This window comes from Haliotis rufescens, unplaced genomic scaffold (genome assembly GCF_023055435.1).
Source record: "Haliotis rufescens isolate VD_foot unplaced genomic scaffold, xgHalRufe1.0.p SCAF_2, whole genome shotgun sequence".
NCBI lineage: Eukaryota > Metazoa > Mollusca > Gastropoda > Lepetellida > Haliotidae > Haliotis > Haliotis rufescens.
The window spans coordinates 23,699,658-23,715,570 of NW_025963890.1; the positions used below are offsets into that span (position 1 = coordinate 23,699,658).

General features: G+C 42.8%; 1 protein-coding gene across 2 annotated transcripts; it reads right to left on the reverse strand.

The window, feature by feature from the left end:
- Positions 1–709: 709 nt before the first annotated feature.
- LOC124146200 (putative ferric-chelate reductase 1) lies at positions 710–11,792 on the reverse strand. Of its 2 annotated transcripts, XM_048399768.1 has the most exons (5): positions 11,633–11,791; positions 8,744–8,936; positions 2,939–3,105; positions 1,985–2,082; positions 710–1,183 (listed from the first exon to the last, which is right to left on the reverse strand). In XM_048399768.1, the coding sequence occupies exons 2-5, from the start codon at positions 8,934–8,936 to the stop codon at positions 1,030–1,032; spliced, it is 612 nt and encodes a 203-aa protein (XP_048255725.1). In that variant the 5' UTR covers positions 11,633–11,791; the 3' UTR covers positions 710–1,029. The 2 variants fall into 2 exon arrangements, with proteins under 2 accessions (XP_048255725.1, XP_048255726.1); XM_048399769.1 differs by lacking the exon at positions 8,744–8,936 and having other exon boundaries at positions 11,633–11,792.
- Between the last annotated feature and the right edge of the window lie 4,121 nt (positions 11,793–15,913).

Genomic DNA, 15,913 nt, shown 5'->3' on the forward strand with positions numbered 1-15,913 from the left:
CAAACAAACAAATTAAATGAAACGTTTCGCGTGGGTCCAGCGATCCTAAAACTTTAATTACCGTTTTGTTTGCGTTTGTATTTCTTTGTATTTATCCAGGTTCCACTTTGTCAGCGTTTATCATTATGAAAAGATCTTCGCTGAAACAATAGGCTTTGACGTTTTATATTTATGTGAGGAAAAAAGAATACCCAGATAACATGTAGGATCTCTTTCAGGTGGAATTCTTGTCTTATGTTCTCTAGGACTGACAATCTCTGTGAAACAGCTGGAGCTCAGTGACATATCACGGAAGTGTATAACTAGTTTAGGAGAGATTCGACCTGAAGGGCCACGGCTAATTATGTGTCACTGTGTCGTCAATCTGTTTGTGTGACTAGAATGAGAGGTGTGGTATTGCTGGAGTAGAATACAGTTGGTATACATATATACATGTAGCTCTCTTGTGATGTGCTTACATTACACGCACGAGATTAGGGAATGAAGTATCATCACGTGACGAAGCTCACAACAGAATCTACAATGCGGTTACATTACACGTACAGCGAGGAACATATATTTAAGAATGGTAATTACAGTTTGTTTCTTTGCATAGTTTTTGTTATATCTTAATAAACGTCAAATATGAACGAATCACTGACCATCAGTGATAACACTTGGTGTTCGCGAAAAGGGAAAGTATGTCGTGCACTTGAGACAGCAGGTAAGATTCATAATGACAATGCTCATGGTTCTTTAATGACACTTAACTGCAGGATTTTACATTTCAGACTTATATTTGGAGTTTATTTGATGAAGAATTCAGTACAATTTTCAAACAGATCATTTTGATACAATTCAGATGACTATATTGCCAATTAACATACAAATATGATATATGCATTGTATAAAGATACATTGGAAATACAGACTTGTAAAGAAGCGTCTTCAAATGGTTTGGGTATAACATTCGCTGATTTCTACTTACAGAAAAGCCTGCACGAATTCTTAGAAAGAAACAAATACGTGCTGTTCATGGAATTGTTTGAACTATAAATAGTGCGATAGTAACAGAGAAGCAATGATGGAGCCAATGACAACAGCCATCGCCGATGCAGACCGTGAGCAGCTGCTGGTCGTGACGCTGATCTCGTCAGACATCACCGTGTTCCACCATGTTCGTAGACTCTTGACAACCGTAGCCCTGGAAAATAACGTGATACTTACAAAGGGAGCAGCATAAAGTCTTTTGTATGGAATCCTAGAAGGGACATGGTCGCCCTTTCAAAAACAAGCAAGAAGTGTCAAAATTAACCAAATGGCGACAATACGACACTTTTTGCTTGTTTTTTGCAAGGCGACAATGCGAAAATGTCCCTTCTAAAATTCCATACTTTTGGCATAAATGACATGGCATGATGGTGGTGGGGTATGCATAAGCAGAACATATATAATCGGGTTCTGGCACGGTAGAATGGTAACAAAGTTCTACATAAAAAACAGCATCTTTATATCCATTCTACTATGACAATATTAATGAGTGAAGCGGAATAGATTTGAGTATGTTGTCGACGTAAATGAAGAAAGCCTGATATCGCCTCCAAACAAAGTATGTATCTGTATATACTCAAACAATGTTTTTACATCAATATGCTTTACACTCATGTAAGGACACTGAAAATATGTAAGCTACTTCGTAAGCAAACATGAAGTTGTCACCCCTAAAGAAAATGAAGCATGTTTTGCAAGGTTTACCTGAGGATGTCTGTGAGGCACACGTCATGACGAGTTACTGTGATTAATAAACCTCTGTCTGGCCAATCAGAATCGGGTATTTTTCAAAGTCATGGTAGAATGGACGTTTATCTCTTATGGACAATGTTACACGATCACGCATCCATAGAATGTATGCTGAGAACGTCTTCAGCATTTGACAATGTATCAACATGGTTGACAAATACCAGGGCGGTGAGTTCATGCCATAATTGGTTGGTGTTTAACGTACCTGAACTTGATACCCTGTGACACGTCGTAACCAGCTGGTACCTTCCAGGTGAACATAACTGACTTCTTCTTAAATTCACTTGTGTGGGTGATGGAGTTCTAAGAATGAAAACACAAAACACGATACGCATCTTTGTTCAACGTTTCATGCTCTGTACTTTTGTTGAATCGTTGAGGTCAGAAGATATTTCTATAAGATTCAGCCAAGCCTTTGAAAACGTCACTGTGCTTAATAGGGCAACCAAACGTTATTGTGCTTCTTAGGGCAACCATAGTCTGAACACGTTACTGTGCTTATTATGGCAACCATACTTTGAACATGTTACTATGCTTCGTAGGGCAACCAGAGTTTGAACACGTTATTGCGCTTCTTAGGACAACACTACTTTGAACACGTGAATGTGCTTATTAGGGCAACCGTAGTTTGAACACGTTACTGTGCTTCTTAGGACAACACTACTTTGAATACGTGAATGTGCTTATTAGGGAAACCGTAGTTTGAACACGTTACTGTGCTTCTTATGGCAACCAGAGTTTGAACACGTGAATGTGCTTATTAGGGCAACAATACTTTGAACAAGTTACTGTGCTTCTTAGGACAACCAGAGTTTGAAAACGTCACTGTGCTTATCAGGGCAACCATTCATTGAACACGTTATTGTGCTTCTCAGGGCAACCATTATTTGAACAAGTTATTGTGCTTCTTAGGGCAACCATAGTTTGAACACGTTACTGTGCTTCCTAAGGCAACCATACTTTGAACACATTACTGTGTTTCTTAGGGCAACCATACTTTGAAAACGTTACTGTGCTTCTTAGGACAACCATAGTTTGAACACGTTACTGTGCTTCCTAAGGCAACCATACTTTGAACACATTACTGTGTTTCTTAGGGCAACCATACTTTGAAAATGTTACTGTGCTTCTTTGAATACAATAATGGTTGCAAACATACCTTGGTGACATTTAAACAGTCCATGGTTTGAATAGTACCATCCGAGGCGGTATACTTGGCAAAGGTCCCGGGCACTATGGCAGTGTCGGCGGTGCTACACTTGGTACAGCGGGCTTGGACCAGGAAACCCTCGAAGTATCCGTCGGTGGCAGTTGCGTTCAGGGTGACTGAAATATACAAGACACATACAGAGTAATACGAGAGAGGCACCATCGTGGCAACCAAAAGCTTTCAGGTTAACGTTTGATCTGATTATTAAGTCAAATCGGCGTAGACAGGTAGAACTTATACAAATATCTGCCGCCAACAATTTCTACAAAAATTCACAGACACAGATATTTTGGTTGACATCTATGTATGCAATAAGCAAACATGAACACATTTTACGTTCGATAGCTAAATCGTTAAATATAAGCTCATCAAAGGGCACATGGTCATCACTAAAAGCGTCCTGAAATTGGTTCCGGATGGTATCACAGGCAGTAAAGTCCAGCAGAAAGCTAAATAGATTATTATCCCATGGTTGAATTTGGATGCACATTGACATTTTCAGATATTAATCGAAGTTCATTTAGTTACATTGGGGGATAAGGGTTTGAGGTGTAAAATGTTCCACTTGTCTGCCTGTACCATCGACGTACTGGCCTCAGCCCCTTGCAGTTCTCGAACCATTCTGCCAAGCCTGGCGCCACAATAAGCCATAGGGTTACTGCCAACTGATGAGTCACAGGAAGGTCCCCTTGTCCCGCTCTAGCGTGCCTTGCATGTTGGCTTGTTGAGAATCAATAGCCTATCTGCGGCTTTACACATTGGAACAGTGATGCAAACTTTGATATGTGAGCAGCAAATATTATTCACTTTTGTGTCATCTTAATGTATCAGTTTAATCCAACTTTTTGGGTTGATACTAAAAAATATAATCAAAGTTTATTTTAGCTAGCATGAATATTATAAAATACTAAGCAAGTCTAAGCTTATAATTCCCTCTACTCCCGCTAAAGGTCCTGATTTTGGCTAAGGTACATTTTAGTCTGTCTCACAGTCGCTGAACCATATCATTTTCCCTTCAGCTAAGCCCTTCTGTAATGCAAATGCCCTTGAAGAATGTCTAGATTTTCCTCAGGAATCTCCCATCTCACTGGATCTCCGTTTCAATTAAGGCGATCTGGGGTACATTCCTGTTTTCTGAAATGTTCCTGGGTTACATATCTGTAGTACCCGTGACTACAAGACACCTTCAGTTCTACTCCCCCATGCGGTTGATCCACCAGCCTGCTCACTTTTACCCTGTTCCCCACAGTATTGCGAACAAATGTGATTTGAGTGTCAAGTTGTCAGAGATCACATACGGTCAGGGTGTCGGAGAAGATGTAAATTTTGAACAGCCAGGTATGAAATGTTAGTCGGGTCGCCAGAGGGGATGTAACTTTGAGTAGCCAGGGATAATACGACATACAATGACAAACACTTAACCGTCAATTATGGGGCAGTTCAGTAGGCGCATACTGTGTATCTAGCTCCACAGTGAAAACACACTGTCAACATGTATATCTCCATTCTACCATGAAAAAAATATTAAACTGTTAGCAAAGAGACTCAGTGAAGCGACCAAGGACTAGTCGACTATTTTCAATTGGTTGCCGATCTGAATTAAGGGACCGCTGATGATAGACTTCGAAGAAAGAATTAAGGGCACCAGGTACAGAGTGAATGAAGGGGGCCCGGTATGGAGTGAATTAAGGGGGCCCGGTATGGAGTGAATGAAGGGGGCCCCGGTATGGAGTGAATGAAGGGGACCCGGTACAGAGTGAATGAAGGGGGCCCGGTATGGAGTGAATGAAGGGGACCCGGTACAGAGTGAATGAAGGGGGCCCGGTATGGAGTGAATGAAGGGGGCCCGGTATGGAGTGAATGAAGGGGGCCCGGTATGGAGTGAATGAAGGGGGCCCGGTACAGAGTGAATGAAGGGGGCCCGCTATGGAGTGAATGAAGGGGGCCCGGTATGGTGTGAATGAAGAGGGCCCGGTATGGAGTGAATGAAGGGGACCCTGTACAGAGTGAATGAAGAGCGGGTATGGTGTGAATGAAGGGGGCCCGGTATGGTGTGAATGAAGGGGGCCCGGTATGGAGTGAATGAAGGGGACCCTGTACAGAGTGAATGAAGGGGGCCCGGTATGGAGTGAATGAAGGGGGCCCGGTATGGAGTGAATGAAGGGGACCCTGTACAGAGTGAATGAAGGGGGCCCGGTATGGAGTGAATGAAGGGGGCCCGGTATGGAGTGAATGAAGGGGGCCCGGTATGGAGTGAATTAAGGGGGCCCGGTATGGTGTGAATGAAGAGGGCCCGGTATGGTGTGAATGAAGGGGGCCCGGTATGGTGTGAATGAAGAGGGCCCGGTATGGAGTGAATGAAGGGGGCCCGGTACAGAGTGAATGAAGAGGGCCCGGTATGGAGTGAATGAAGGGGACCCGGTACAGAGTGAATGAAGGGGACCCGGTACAGAGTGAAGGAAGGGGGCCCGGTATGGGGTGAATGAAGGGGACCCGGTACAGAGTGAATGAAGGGGGCCCGCTATGGGGTGAATGAAGGGGACCCGGTACAGAGTGAATGAAGGGGGCCCGCTATGGGGTGTATGAAGGGGACCCGGTACAGAGTGAATGAAGGGGGCCCGCTATGGGGTGAATGAAGGGGACCCGGTACAGAGTGAAGGAAGGGGGCCCGGTATGGAGTGAAGGAAGGGGACCCGGTACAGAGTGAATGAAGGGGGTCCGCTATGGGGTGAATGAAGGGGACCCGGTACAGAGTGAATGAAGGGGACCCGGTACAGAGTGAAGGAAGGGGGCCCGGTATGGGGTGAATGAAGGGGACCCGGTACAGAGTGAAGGAAGGGGGCCCGGTATGGGGTGAATGAAGGGGACCCGGTACAGAGTGAAGGAAGGGGACCCGGTACAGAGTGAATAAAGGGGGCCCGCTATGGGGTGAATGAAGGGGACCCGGTACAGAGTGAAGGAAGGGGACCCGGTACAGAGTGAATGGAGGGGACCCGGTACAGAGTGAATGAAGGGGGCCCGGTACAGAGTGAAGGAAGGGGGCCCGCTATGGGGTGAATGAAGGGGACCCGGTACAGAGTGAAGGAAGGGGACCCGGTACAGAGTGAAGGAAGGGGACCCGGTACAGAGTGAAGGAAGGGGACCCGGTACAGAGTGAAGGAAGGGGACCCGGTACAGAGTGAAGGAAGGGGACCCGGTACAGAGCGAAGGAAGGGGACCCGGTACAGAGTGAAGGAAGGGGACCCGGTACAGAGTGAATGAAGGGGACCCGGTACAGAGTGAATGAAGGGGACCCGGTACAGAGTGAAGGAAGGGGACCCGGTACAGAGTGAAGGAAGGGGACCCGGTACAGAGTGAAGGAAGGGAGCCCGCTATGGGGTGAAGGAAGGGGACCCGGTACAGAGTGAATGAAGGGGACCCGGTACAGAGTGAAGGAAGGGGACCCGGTACAGAGTGAAGGAAGGGGACACGGTACAGAGCGAAGGAAGGGGACCCGGTACAGAGTGAAGGAAGGGGACCCGGTACAGAGTGAAGGAAGGAGACCCGGTACAGAGTGAAGGAAGGGGGCCCGGTACAGAGTGAAGGAAGGGGACCCGGTACAGAGCGAAGGAAGGGGACCCGGTACAGAGTGAAGGAAGGGGACCCGGTACAGAGTGAAGGAAGGGGGCCCGCTATGGGGTGAAGGAAGGGGACCCGGTACAGAGTGAATGAAGGGGACCCGGTACAGAGTGAAGGAAGGGGACCCGGTACAGAGTGAAGGAAGGGGACCCGGTACAGAGCGAAGGAAGGGGACCCGGTACAGAGTGAAGGAAGGGGACCCGGTACAGAGTGAAGGAAGGGGGCCCGGTACAGAGTGAAGGAAGGGGACCCGGTACAGAGTGAAGGAAGGGGGCCCGGTACAGAGTGAAGGAAGGGGACCCGGTACAGAGTGAATGAAGGGGACCCGGTACAGAGTGAAGGAAGGGGACCCGGTACAGAGTGAATGAAGGGGGTCCGCTATGGGGTGAAGGAAGGGGACCCGGTACAGAGTGAAGGAAGGGGACCCGGTACAGAGTGAAGGAAGGGGACCCGGTACAGAGCGAAGGAAGGGGGCCCGGTACATCATATCATTGTACAAGTTACAGTGGAGCCTTGGCACTGTAGTTTCAGGACACGTAGAACGGGTTTGCAAACACGAATTTCATAATAGATTAATACTGGCTTCTTAGCCCGCAAGAGGAATGTGCGGTACAATAACACGGGACAATTAAATAACACATTCACTTTTTCGGTTTAGAGTATATCAGCTTTTCTCGAGATGGTCCATTTCTAAGATTCTGTTGCATGTACTCATTTCTTAAACTGGCATATTAAAAGTACGTGATGTTCTTCTTTATTTGGGTGGTTACAGCATGAACAGGGCGATTTTCAATTGCAGGGCTTTTTAAAAATCTAACTGCTCTAATGTTAAAAGTACGTATATTGCATCTAAATTTCGTTAAGACTCCACGGATATATATTGATATTTACCTTTAATCATCTCTTTTGCGTCAAAATTGCCAACAGGAATAATTCGAAGCTATCTGGTCTTATCTATAATGTCTTTTGAGTAAAATCAACAAAACAAAGGACTGTATTTCTTGCATTTATGACACTTTTATTACAATAGGCAATAATATTATTTGAATTGACCAATTGTCATAAAAACAATAAATGGCTTTATCATAAAAATATCGAATAATCTTAGAGACCTATATATTAAAAAATGGAATTCTGACCTGGAACATCGAGGAAAAGCAGATTCTACAAGGCAATTGAAAATTATCCACAAAATTTATCTAATAAATGGGAAACTAGTTTAGTTCGTTTCAGACTTTCTTGTCACCGTCTACCTGATGAAGCAGGTAGAAGGCAGAACATTACTCTCATAAAAAGAAAATGTATATTATGTCTATCAAATGGAACTGCAGATGAATATCATTATTTGTTTAATTGTGTGTATTTCAATGAAACAAGAAGTTTCCTATCTCCTTCTTACATGAACCTACTACAAGTTCTCTACATGACCAAGTTATTTCTAAGTATATAAAACATATACTTTCTGTCGCCACAATACATTTAACACATCTATTGTATATTTTGCCGCCATGGCATAAAATAATAGACCCCTGTTAACTCCTCATTGTGGTATGTGGATAGAGTTCTATTCTTTTCTGGCCGTCAAACCAGGTGTTTCAGTCTGAGGTGGTTTTGTGATCTTTTTATGAGACTAGCGTGAGTAGCAGCTGCGCAGTCATAGATGAAATATCATCTACAGACGAGTTCATAACCTGACGAAAGTTTTCTCATGTCAGTACAATGTTTTGACGCATTTACTTCGTTACCATATGTTCTCGTGGTTTTTTAGGTGATCAATTGACTCGCCTTTGCTTGTGTTTTTTGACATGTGTGGGGCAGAATACGCTCACCTTTTCACGAACACCATAGTGATTCATAAAAACACATGCCCATGATGTAGTCGGAATCGTACACTCGCCTCTACTACTAGTAGAGATTTCTTATGAATATGGAAAGGGTTTTGTTTGGCGAAAGGTTTGTCATGTGAGAACAGTGTCATTCTCCTTCCTTAGAGCCACCAGAAGTTGTTATACTTTGCTCGAACGTGTATGATTTCTTATGAGTACGGAAAGGGTCGCAGCAAAAAAGGTTTCCGTTTTCAGGAAACCTTCCGGATACCTTCCCACTTTTAATAGGGCCTTATCTTCCAGAACCTACCAGTAACCATCCCTCCCTTTTTGACAGAGTTTGTATCCACGAAGAGTGAGTATGGCGGCGTTGAGTTCTGGGCGATGGTACCATCATGTTGAGGAGTGAGGTTGATGCAGGCTGGAGGTCCTGCTGCTGTAGAGTAGCCTAGGACCAGAGCGGGCAGGGCACAGGCGATAAGGAGGACGATGCACGCAGCCATCTAGAATGATGTCATCATTTATCAAGTCTTGGATGAAATTTATTTCAGTAATGCTTTTGTTAATTTAAGTCATGGTAAAGGCTTGATGTGCTTATCACAACAAAATCCTCAAGAGCTAGTCATAATTAGTTGACATGATCCCGACACACACAGGTAAGCAAAATAATTATTACTTGATTGTTTGTTTGTTTGGGGTATATTGGTTAAGAGGGAATTAGTAATAGCTACAACGCTGATAGTTGTATCGTAGTAAAGTCAAAAGCTAGGATTTTTGTAAGGGACAGAATATATTTTGGGTAAGTGCTTCAAGATAAACATTGTTTCCTGTGGAACAGAAGAATAATGTTTCTTAAACCCATTTTCATGACTTGTCCAGCGAAAACATATTTTTGTTGCAAAACCGGATGCTTAAATATGTTTGTTTTTTGGCAAAATCGTCGCAGCTTCCACACCACCCCGCACCGCGAAGAGTGAGTGAGTATGGTTTTACACCGCTCTTAGCAATAGTCAAGCAATTTAACGGCGTGGGACACCAGAAATGGGCTTTACACATGTGGGGAATCGAACCCGGCTTTTTAGACCTGACGAGCGAACGCTTTTATCACTAGTCTACCCCACCGCCCCATCCCGTAGGGTTTTCCTCCTGAAACATGAAACCGACACGATATGTTTTGTAAGTGACTCTTCAAAGAAGCATTTAACCGCACTCCAAAGTCCGCCGTGACGACAGTGCCTGACCTATATGTCTTTCACGCCTCAGGAAACTGTATTACAAATCGGCAACTTTGCCTGAACGTTACTGAACCTGACACAACGATAGACATTCATCTCTGTACAAGTGGGGCATCTTTCACCGTCTGTGTTTCTGGATGGGTAAGCAGCTAAAGCTGGGCCAGCTAAAGTGACGAGTCATCGTTGTATGAGTAACTCAAGGATTGCGTGGGGACCGACCGATAGAGTCTTTTGAGCAATGGGGCCCTGGATCTGTATTCTAGACCTTGGTAACCTATATAGGAATGCCACGTACACACTGCATGTTCGCCATTGAAACATTCTGAAAACTAAAACCTGAGGTTCCTCAATGTTAATACGGTGCTAACTGATTTCTCTATTCATACAACTTTGACTTATTTTCTATGAATTTTAATCTTCAAACAACGACTACAAATGCACACTCGCAGAGTAAATAATATAGAATACAATAATAGACTTTGTAAAAGTGTTCCAAGTATTGGTTTATTTAAAGGCATATGACTTATGTCAACGTACAAAAGGTTAAGGTACAAGTTGACAACCTACTAAGCCATCTAACATCTAAATTAATGAATCATTGGCACGGAGTAATATTTGCTTACTCTAATATGATGGGGTTTTTATTTATTGGATTTAAAATAACATGTTCGTAGTAATTGCGTACGGTAAAACCTCACAAGTCGGGACTGTATCATACATAATGCAATCTTCCAAGGGTCCGTTCCACAAAGGGGTCTTAGCGCAAAGGTGATCGTAACTCCCATACTTTAACATAGACTTACGACTGTCGTAGCGCTACGATCGCTTTGTGGAACGGGACCCTAGATTACCACGTTTCTGGTTTAACGAATTATAGACAGGGAGTAACATTTATTTAGATGTACATCACCACACTAACCAGGTCATTGTACAGAATTCGGCATACATGGGCCTGTTACATCACCAAACAGTGATAAAATCACAGTGAAAATGAGATGACACGTCTGTTGAACTATTGTGGCATTTCTAAACAGATTAACATAAAAATTACATGCTATATTCCAGAAATAAGTTCAAAGTATGCTAATCCACAGTGTGCGTTAGACACATTTGTGTAGTTAATGTTGATCGCAGGGTAAAGAAGACATTTTAAGTCAATTACTTTGCCCATGTTTCCCAGTTACATTGACATATGTCGAAAGGTTATGTCTACACTCAATGATTTGATGACAACTTGATGACATTAACTTTCAAAATACTTGCATTTGTCAATTAATATTTTACCCTCAGCAAACACTTAAATACCATGGAAATAAATATCAATGTTATTGTATACAATTTTGTAAGTTAGTTTCTAACATATAATTCCAATTATATATAATTTATGACGGGTAGCATGCACTGTTTGTTATGTATATATGTAATGAAGCTAATATTGGCACCAGTCACATTGTTCACCAATCCTGCCCTTGTTCATACATTGATATAGGTTTAGCTAAAACAACGTACATAGACTTTGCTAACTCAACTAAAACGTTCCAGATACCTTTCTTCACGAGGGCCGAATCTCGAGCCTAGTCATTGTTATCAAAGCGATATAATAAACCACAGACACTAAACGAATTGATTCAGACAACCTATTTCTAGTGTTATCATCATTTAGCTAACCATATTAATAATACAAGAGGGATGTTGGGAGAACATTACTAGGTGACCAGACCATATATGATTTATATGGGTGCCCAGACAGACACAATGCCTGATATTTGACCTTCACTCACTGAGACGAGTGTACATGTTCTCACCAACCTAAGGAGAAGGTTAGCAAACAGTCCGATTTGTTCATAAAAAATATCCGGAAAGATCGTTGTGCTATGTACGGACTATTTAAAAAAAAGACAAAAATTTAAAGTAACATCAGCCACTAAAACTGATGGTGTTATGATCTACATAAGTGTACTGACCTTCGAGTTCTTTCAGACTACAGTCAAACAGCGTCGTCAGTGTGCGGGACCCAGTAGTGACTGTGATGCCAGCTCCTGAACCGGAACACGACCCAGTTTTTACGTATGTACAAAAAGCCACATTACGGGTGTAGTCTAATTTCATCTGAGCGTGATAAAAAGATGCATAGATGGCAAAACATGTAGAGGCAGGGCTACCGTGTGTAAACAGTCATTCTTAACGTGTTCAGTAAGGAATGTTCTGCATTTTTTACGTTGATTTTATAAGAAGATGAAGGTAAAGACATCACAGCTATGCGATGAAACATGTATCTCTTGAAGAAGGAAAATCGTCATTTATCCATACTTTTGAGTTGATCAAGCCTTCGGTAACGTTAACATTTGTTAGAGCACAGGCAAATACCTTCGTATAATGGGTGGACACTACTTTGATCAGGGCGAGTATATTCATATGCTGATCAAGTTCTGTAAAGTAAACATTTATATAGGCGGGAAAAACGTCTTTCGTGAAACTTGTACATTTCAGCCTGACAGGACTTAGACAACAAACAATGGATTCTTTTATTTATTTAAAACCGATATAACGCCCTGTTGTGATTGATTTTATAAATTCTACTGCCTAAAGTTCTATTGTTTAGCAATCTGGATCGCTTTGTCGCCTTGCTTAAATTTGAAAACTGTCCCTTTTCCTGGACTTGGTTGGTCATGGTAGAAAGATAGTTTTGATTCCTCACCCTGAAAATGCAAAATACAATCCCTTATATGATCAATATATCTCACGCTATCTGATAAAGAGATCTGGGGTAGCATTTCTGCATAGAAAGACTGAAGCCAATGGCTTAATTCTTCCGCCACAGTTGCGAAAAACTCAAGTGGTACGGCCATGGAGGTTCATGAACATACAAGTTTCTATTTTTAGGTATTGCCCATTCTGTCCAAATGTTAAGACCCCACTTTGTGTTAATCCTGGATTTAAACTGGTATTCGATCTGATATCGAACCATCTATCATGGCTGAAGTACTAGATGCAAAACGATCGTTATCTTTTGAGGTCGATGGTTTTTCATTTTGTAAAGTTCAAAATCAAAAAAAGTTTGTCTCAGTTCAATAACAGATAAAGTTGTATTTTCACTTGCCCGAGATGACCAAATGTCATCTAACTATCCTTGGTTTCTCATGAAATTGTGAACAAGCGAGCAATACATCATATGGAAGAATACGGGTATGCCGGGGAAGGTTGCACGAACCGTACAGTTTATATAAAATCGTGCAATCTGCTTCGATTATGAATGAGTTTGTGCCATCTGCAGTGTACAGTTCTCGGAGCCTCGCCCTTTGTTCTCGCAACAGTACGTTTATATCCCGAAAAAGTACTTCACTCGTCCGTTATTTGTTATACAGCTGCTGTGGACAATACCAGGGCAATCTACCTGGCCCTAGAGCTCGTTCTGTCTCTCTTACTGGTACTTGTGGCAACACACGAGTCGTACATCGTCATCGTAAATCGGCATGGTGTTTAGAAAAAGACTTATCAAATTTCGTGAAGCAATCTGATGAGATATAGGTGAACGACAGAAAATACACCAAATTGTTAACCTTAGCTTGCTAATGTCCTACGATTTGGTTTTGATTGGGTTATTCAAAGTTGATTTTATAATATTGTTATTTGACATGCTAGCGATCAATTATTCATTCTTAACGTTCACGTGATGTACACCACCATTGGCTCGCTTGGATTCAGCAGGCCCCGGATGTATACGGGTACATCCACACACTATGGGAGTTCCCTGTGTATAGTTTTGGCGTACCAGGACTCTCGTGTCGTTGATTCGCTAGTCGTTATTCGCCCTGGTTTTGATCCTATATGTGCTTGTGTTTCACGTGTTTCACCAAGATGACAAACATCTATAAGCTGCGACGTTTTCCTCCAATAGTAAGCTGGCATGCCTTGGTGTAACTGAGAAACTTTTCAAAACTTTGTAAATCCCAACTCGCTCACTCAGCTGAGGGAGTTTTTGTATTAACTGTGAAGGATAGAGAGTGTTGTATGTTCTTGAATAAGTGGTTGTCACGTGCAATGTAGGAACATGGCATGGTGGAGGTCAGGCTGGTTAGTGGTGGACACGTGCAATGTAGGAACATGGCATGGTGGAGTTCAGGCTGGTTAGTGGTGGACACGAGCACTGTAGGAACATGGCATGGTGGAGTTCAGGCTGGTTAGTGGTGGACACGTGCACTGTAGGAACATGGCATGGTGGAGTTCAGGCCGGTTAGTGGTGGACACGTGCACTGTAGGAACATGGCATGGTGGAGTTCAGGCTGGTTAGTGGTGGACACGTGCACTGTAGGAACATGGCATGGTGGAGTTCAGGCTGGTTAGTGGTGGACACGTGCACTGTAGGAACATTGCATGGTGGAGTTCAGGCTAGTTAGTGGTGGACACGTGCACTGTAGGAACATGGCATGGTGGAGTTCAGGCTGGTTAGTGGTGGACCCGTGCACTGTAGGAACATGGCATGGTGGAGTTCAGGCTAGTTAGTGGTGGACACGTGCACTGTAGGAACATGGCATGGTGGAGTTCAGGCTGGTTAGTGGTGGACACGTGCACTGTAGGAACATGGCATGGTGGAGTTCAGGCTGGTTGTGGTGGACACGTGCACTGTAGGAACATGACATGGTGGAGTTCAGGTTGGTTTGTGGTGGACACGTGCACTGTAGGAACATGGCATGGTGGAGTTCAGGCTGGTTGTGGTGGACACGTGCACTGTAGGAACATGGCATGGTGGAGTTCAGGTTGGTTTGTGGTGGACACGTGCACTGTAGGAACATGGCATGGTGGAGTTCAGGTTGGTTTTTGGTGGACAAGTATGCTATGTCTTCAGGGCATCTGTCCTAGCACATGGAACATGTGTACCTGTGTTTACCTGACTAGCAGTCACATAGATTGAGATAGCACATTTGGCCATTTTTTCACTAATATCCACGGTTCTTTAAAAAAACCTTTTCTTCAAAAATCATTCAGAGTATTATCAGCTGTTTTTATTAGTTAAGCTACATATATAAACGCGTACTTTTGACATATACACTCTGAAGATAACAGTGATTAATGATCGATATTCAACTCAGCTGATCATTCCTCTGTTGCTGCGCTGCCACCTACATATTACATAACATGTAATACATTCACCACAGCAGACCTAGATTATTATGCCAATCTTTGATCACATAAGTACCCCGGACCCGAGAAATATGAATTGGGAACCTTTGTCGGATAATCTGAGTGGTGCTATCACTAATTATACATATAATAATTCATTAACTGTGCATCAAGTGAATGACGACAAATACACAGGTGTAGACGTGAAACATGGATGACAACAATAGGCTAGTAATAGTTGTGTTATGAGCAGTTTAGTTGACTGAAAAATAAGGATTGTTGTGTCTTGAGTATATGAACTGAACGTCATGGTTGCAAAAATAATATATAATTGGACATACACATTTTATTTAATGGTTTGTTTTTATTATGCCCCGCCCAAAGGAAGTTTTGCACTGGATTCAGACAGCTTTTTCGTCACGCTTAGTTTCCTGGACATAACTCATAGACCATTCAATATTTCTGCTTCTTATGGCAACGAGTTGGACTTCAAACGAGGATAGGGATCGTTTCCAGAGCATAACTCATAATGTTTCTTATTTCTTTGTATCATTCAAGTGCTGAACTGGTGGGTTTTGTTATTGAGGCGTCTTTTTAGATATTGCGTTAAAATTCAACTAATGTTGAAATGAGGGTTTCATTTTGCGGTTTAACCCTCTGTCATAATGTCAGTTGTACGCACAAACCTTTTGTGGTATAATGAGGCTTGTGACATATACAGTGTTTGACATCCGATAGTCGATAGAATATGATAATCATGCAATAACATAATGGGGTTTCATTTACGGCCTCTGATAAATCAAATGTGTATTTTTAATACAATAGGTCTATTGACATGTCCTGATTAATATCAAGCTGTGAAACACAGACATGACATGAGGGTAGAAACCAGAGCCTAGTGCCCCTTTTAGATTCAATACCCTCTGTATCAGTATCTTAGTACTGACTAGTAGTTGTCAGTGCTGCTAACTTGTGAATATTCGCCTGTTAGACGTATCTCATGCTGTGTGAGTTTGATATTGTATCTGTTCACGTAAAACCACAATGCGTCAGCTTAGTTTTATTGCTTAGTGTTAATAAATCCTTAAACTTCAGTTTGTTTTATCTTTGTCGGTCTGTCAAGT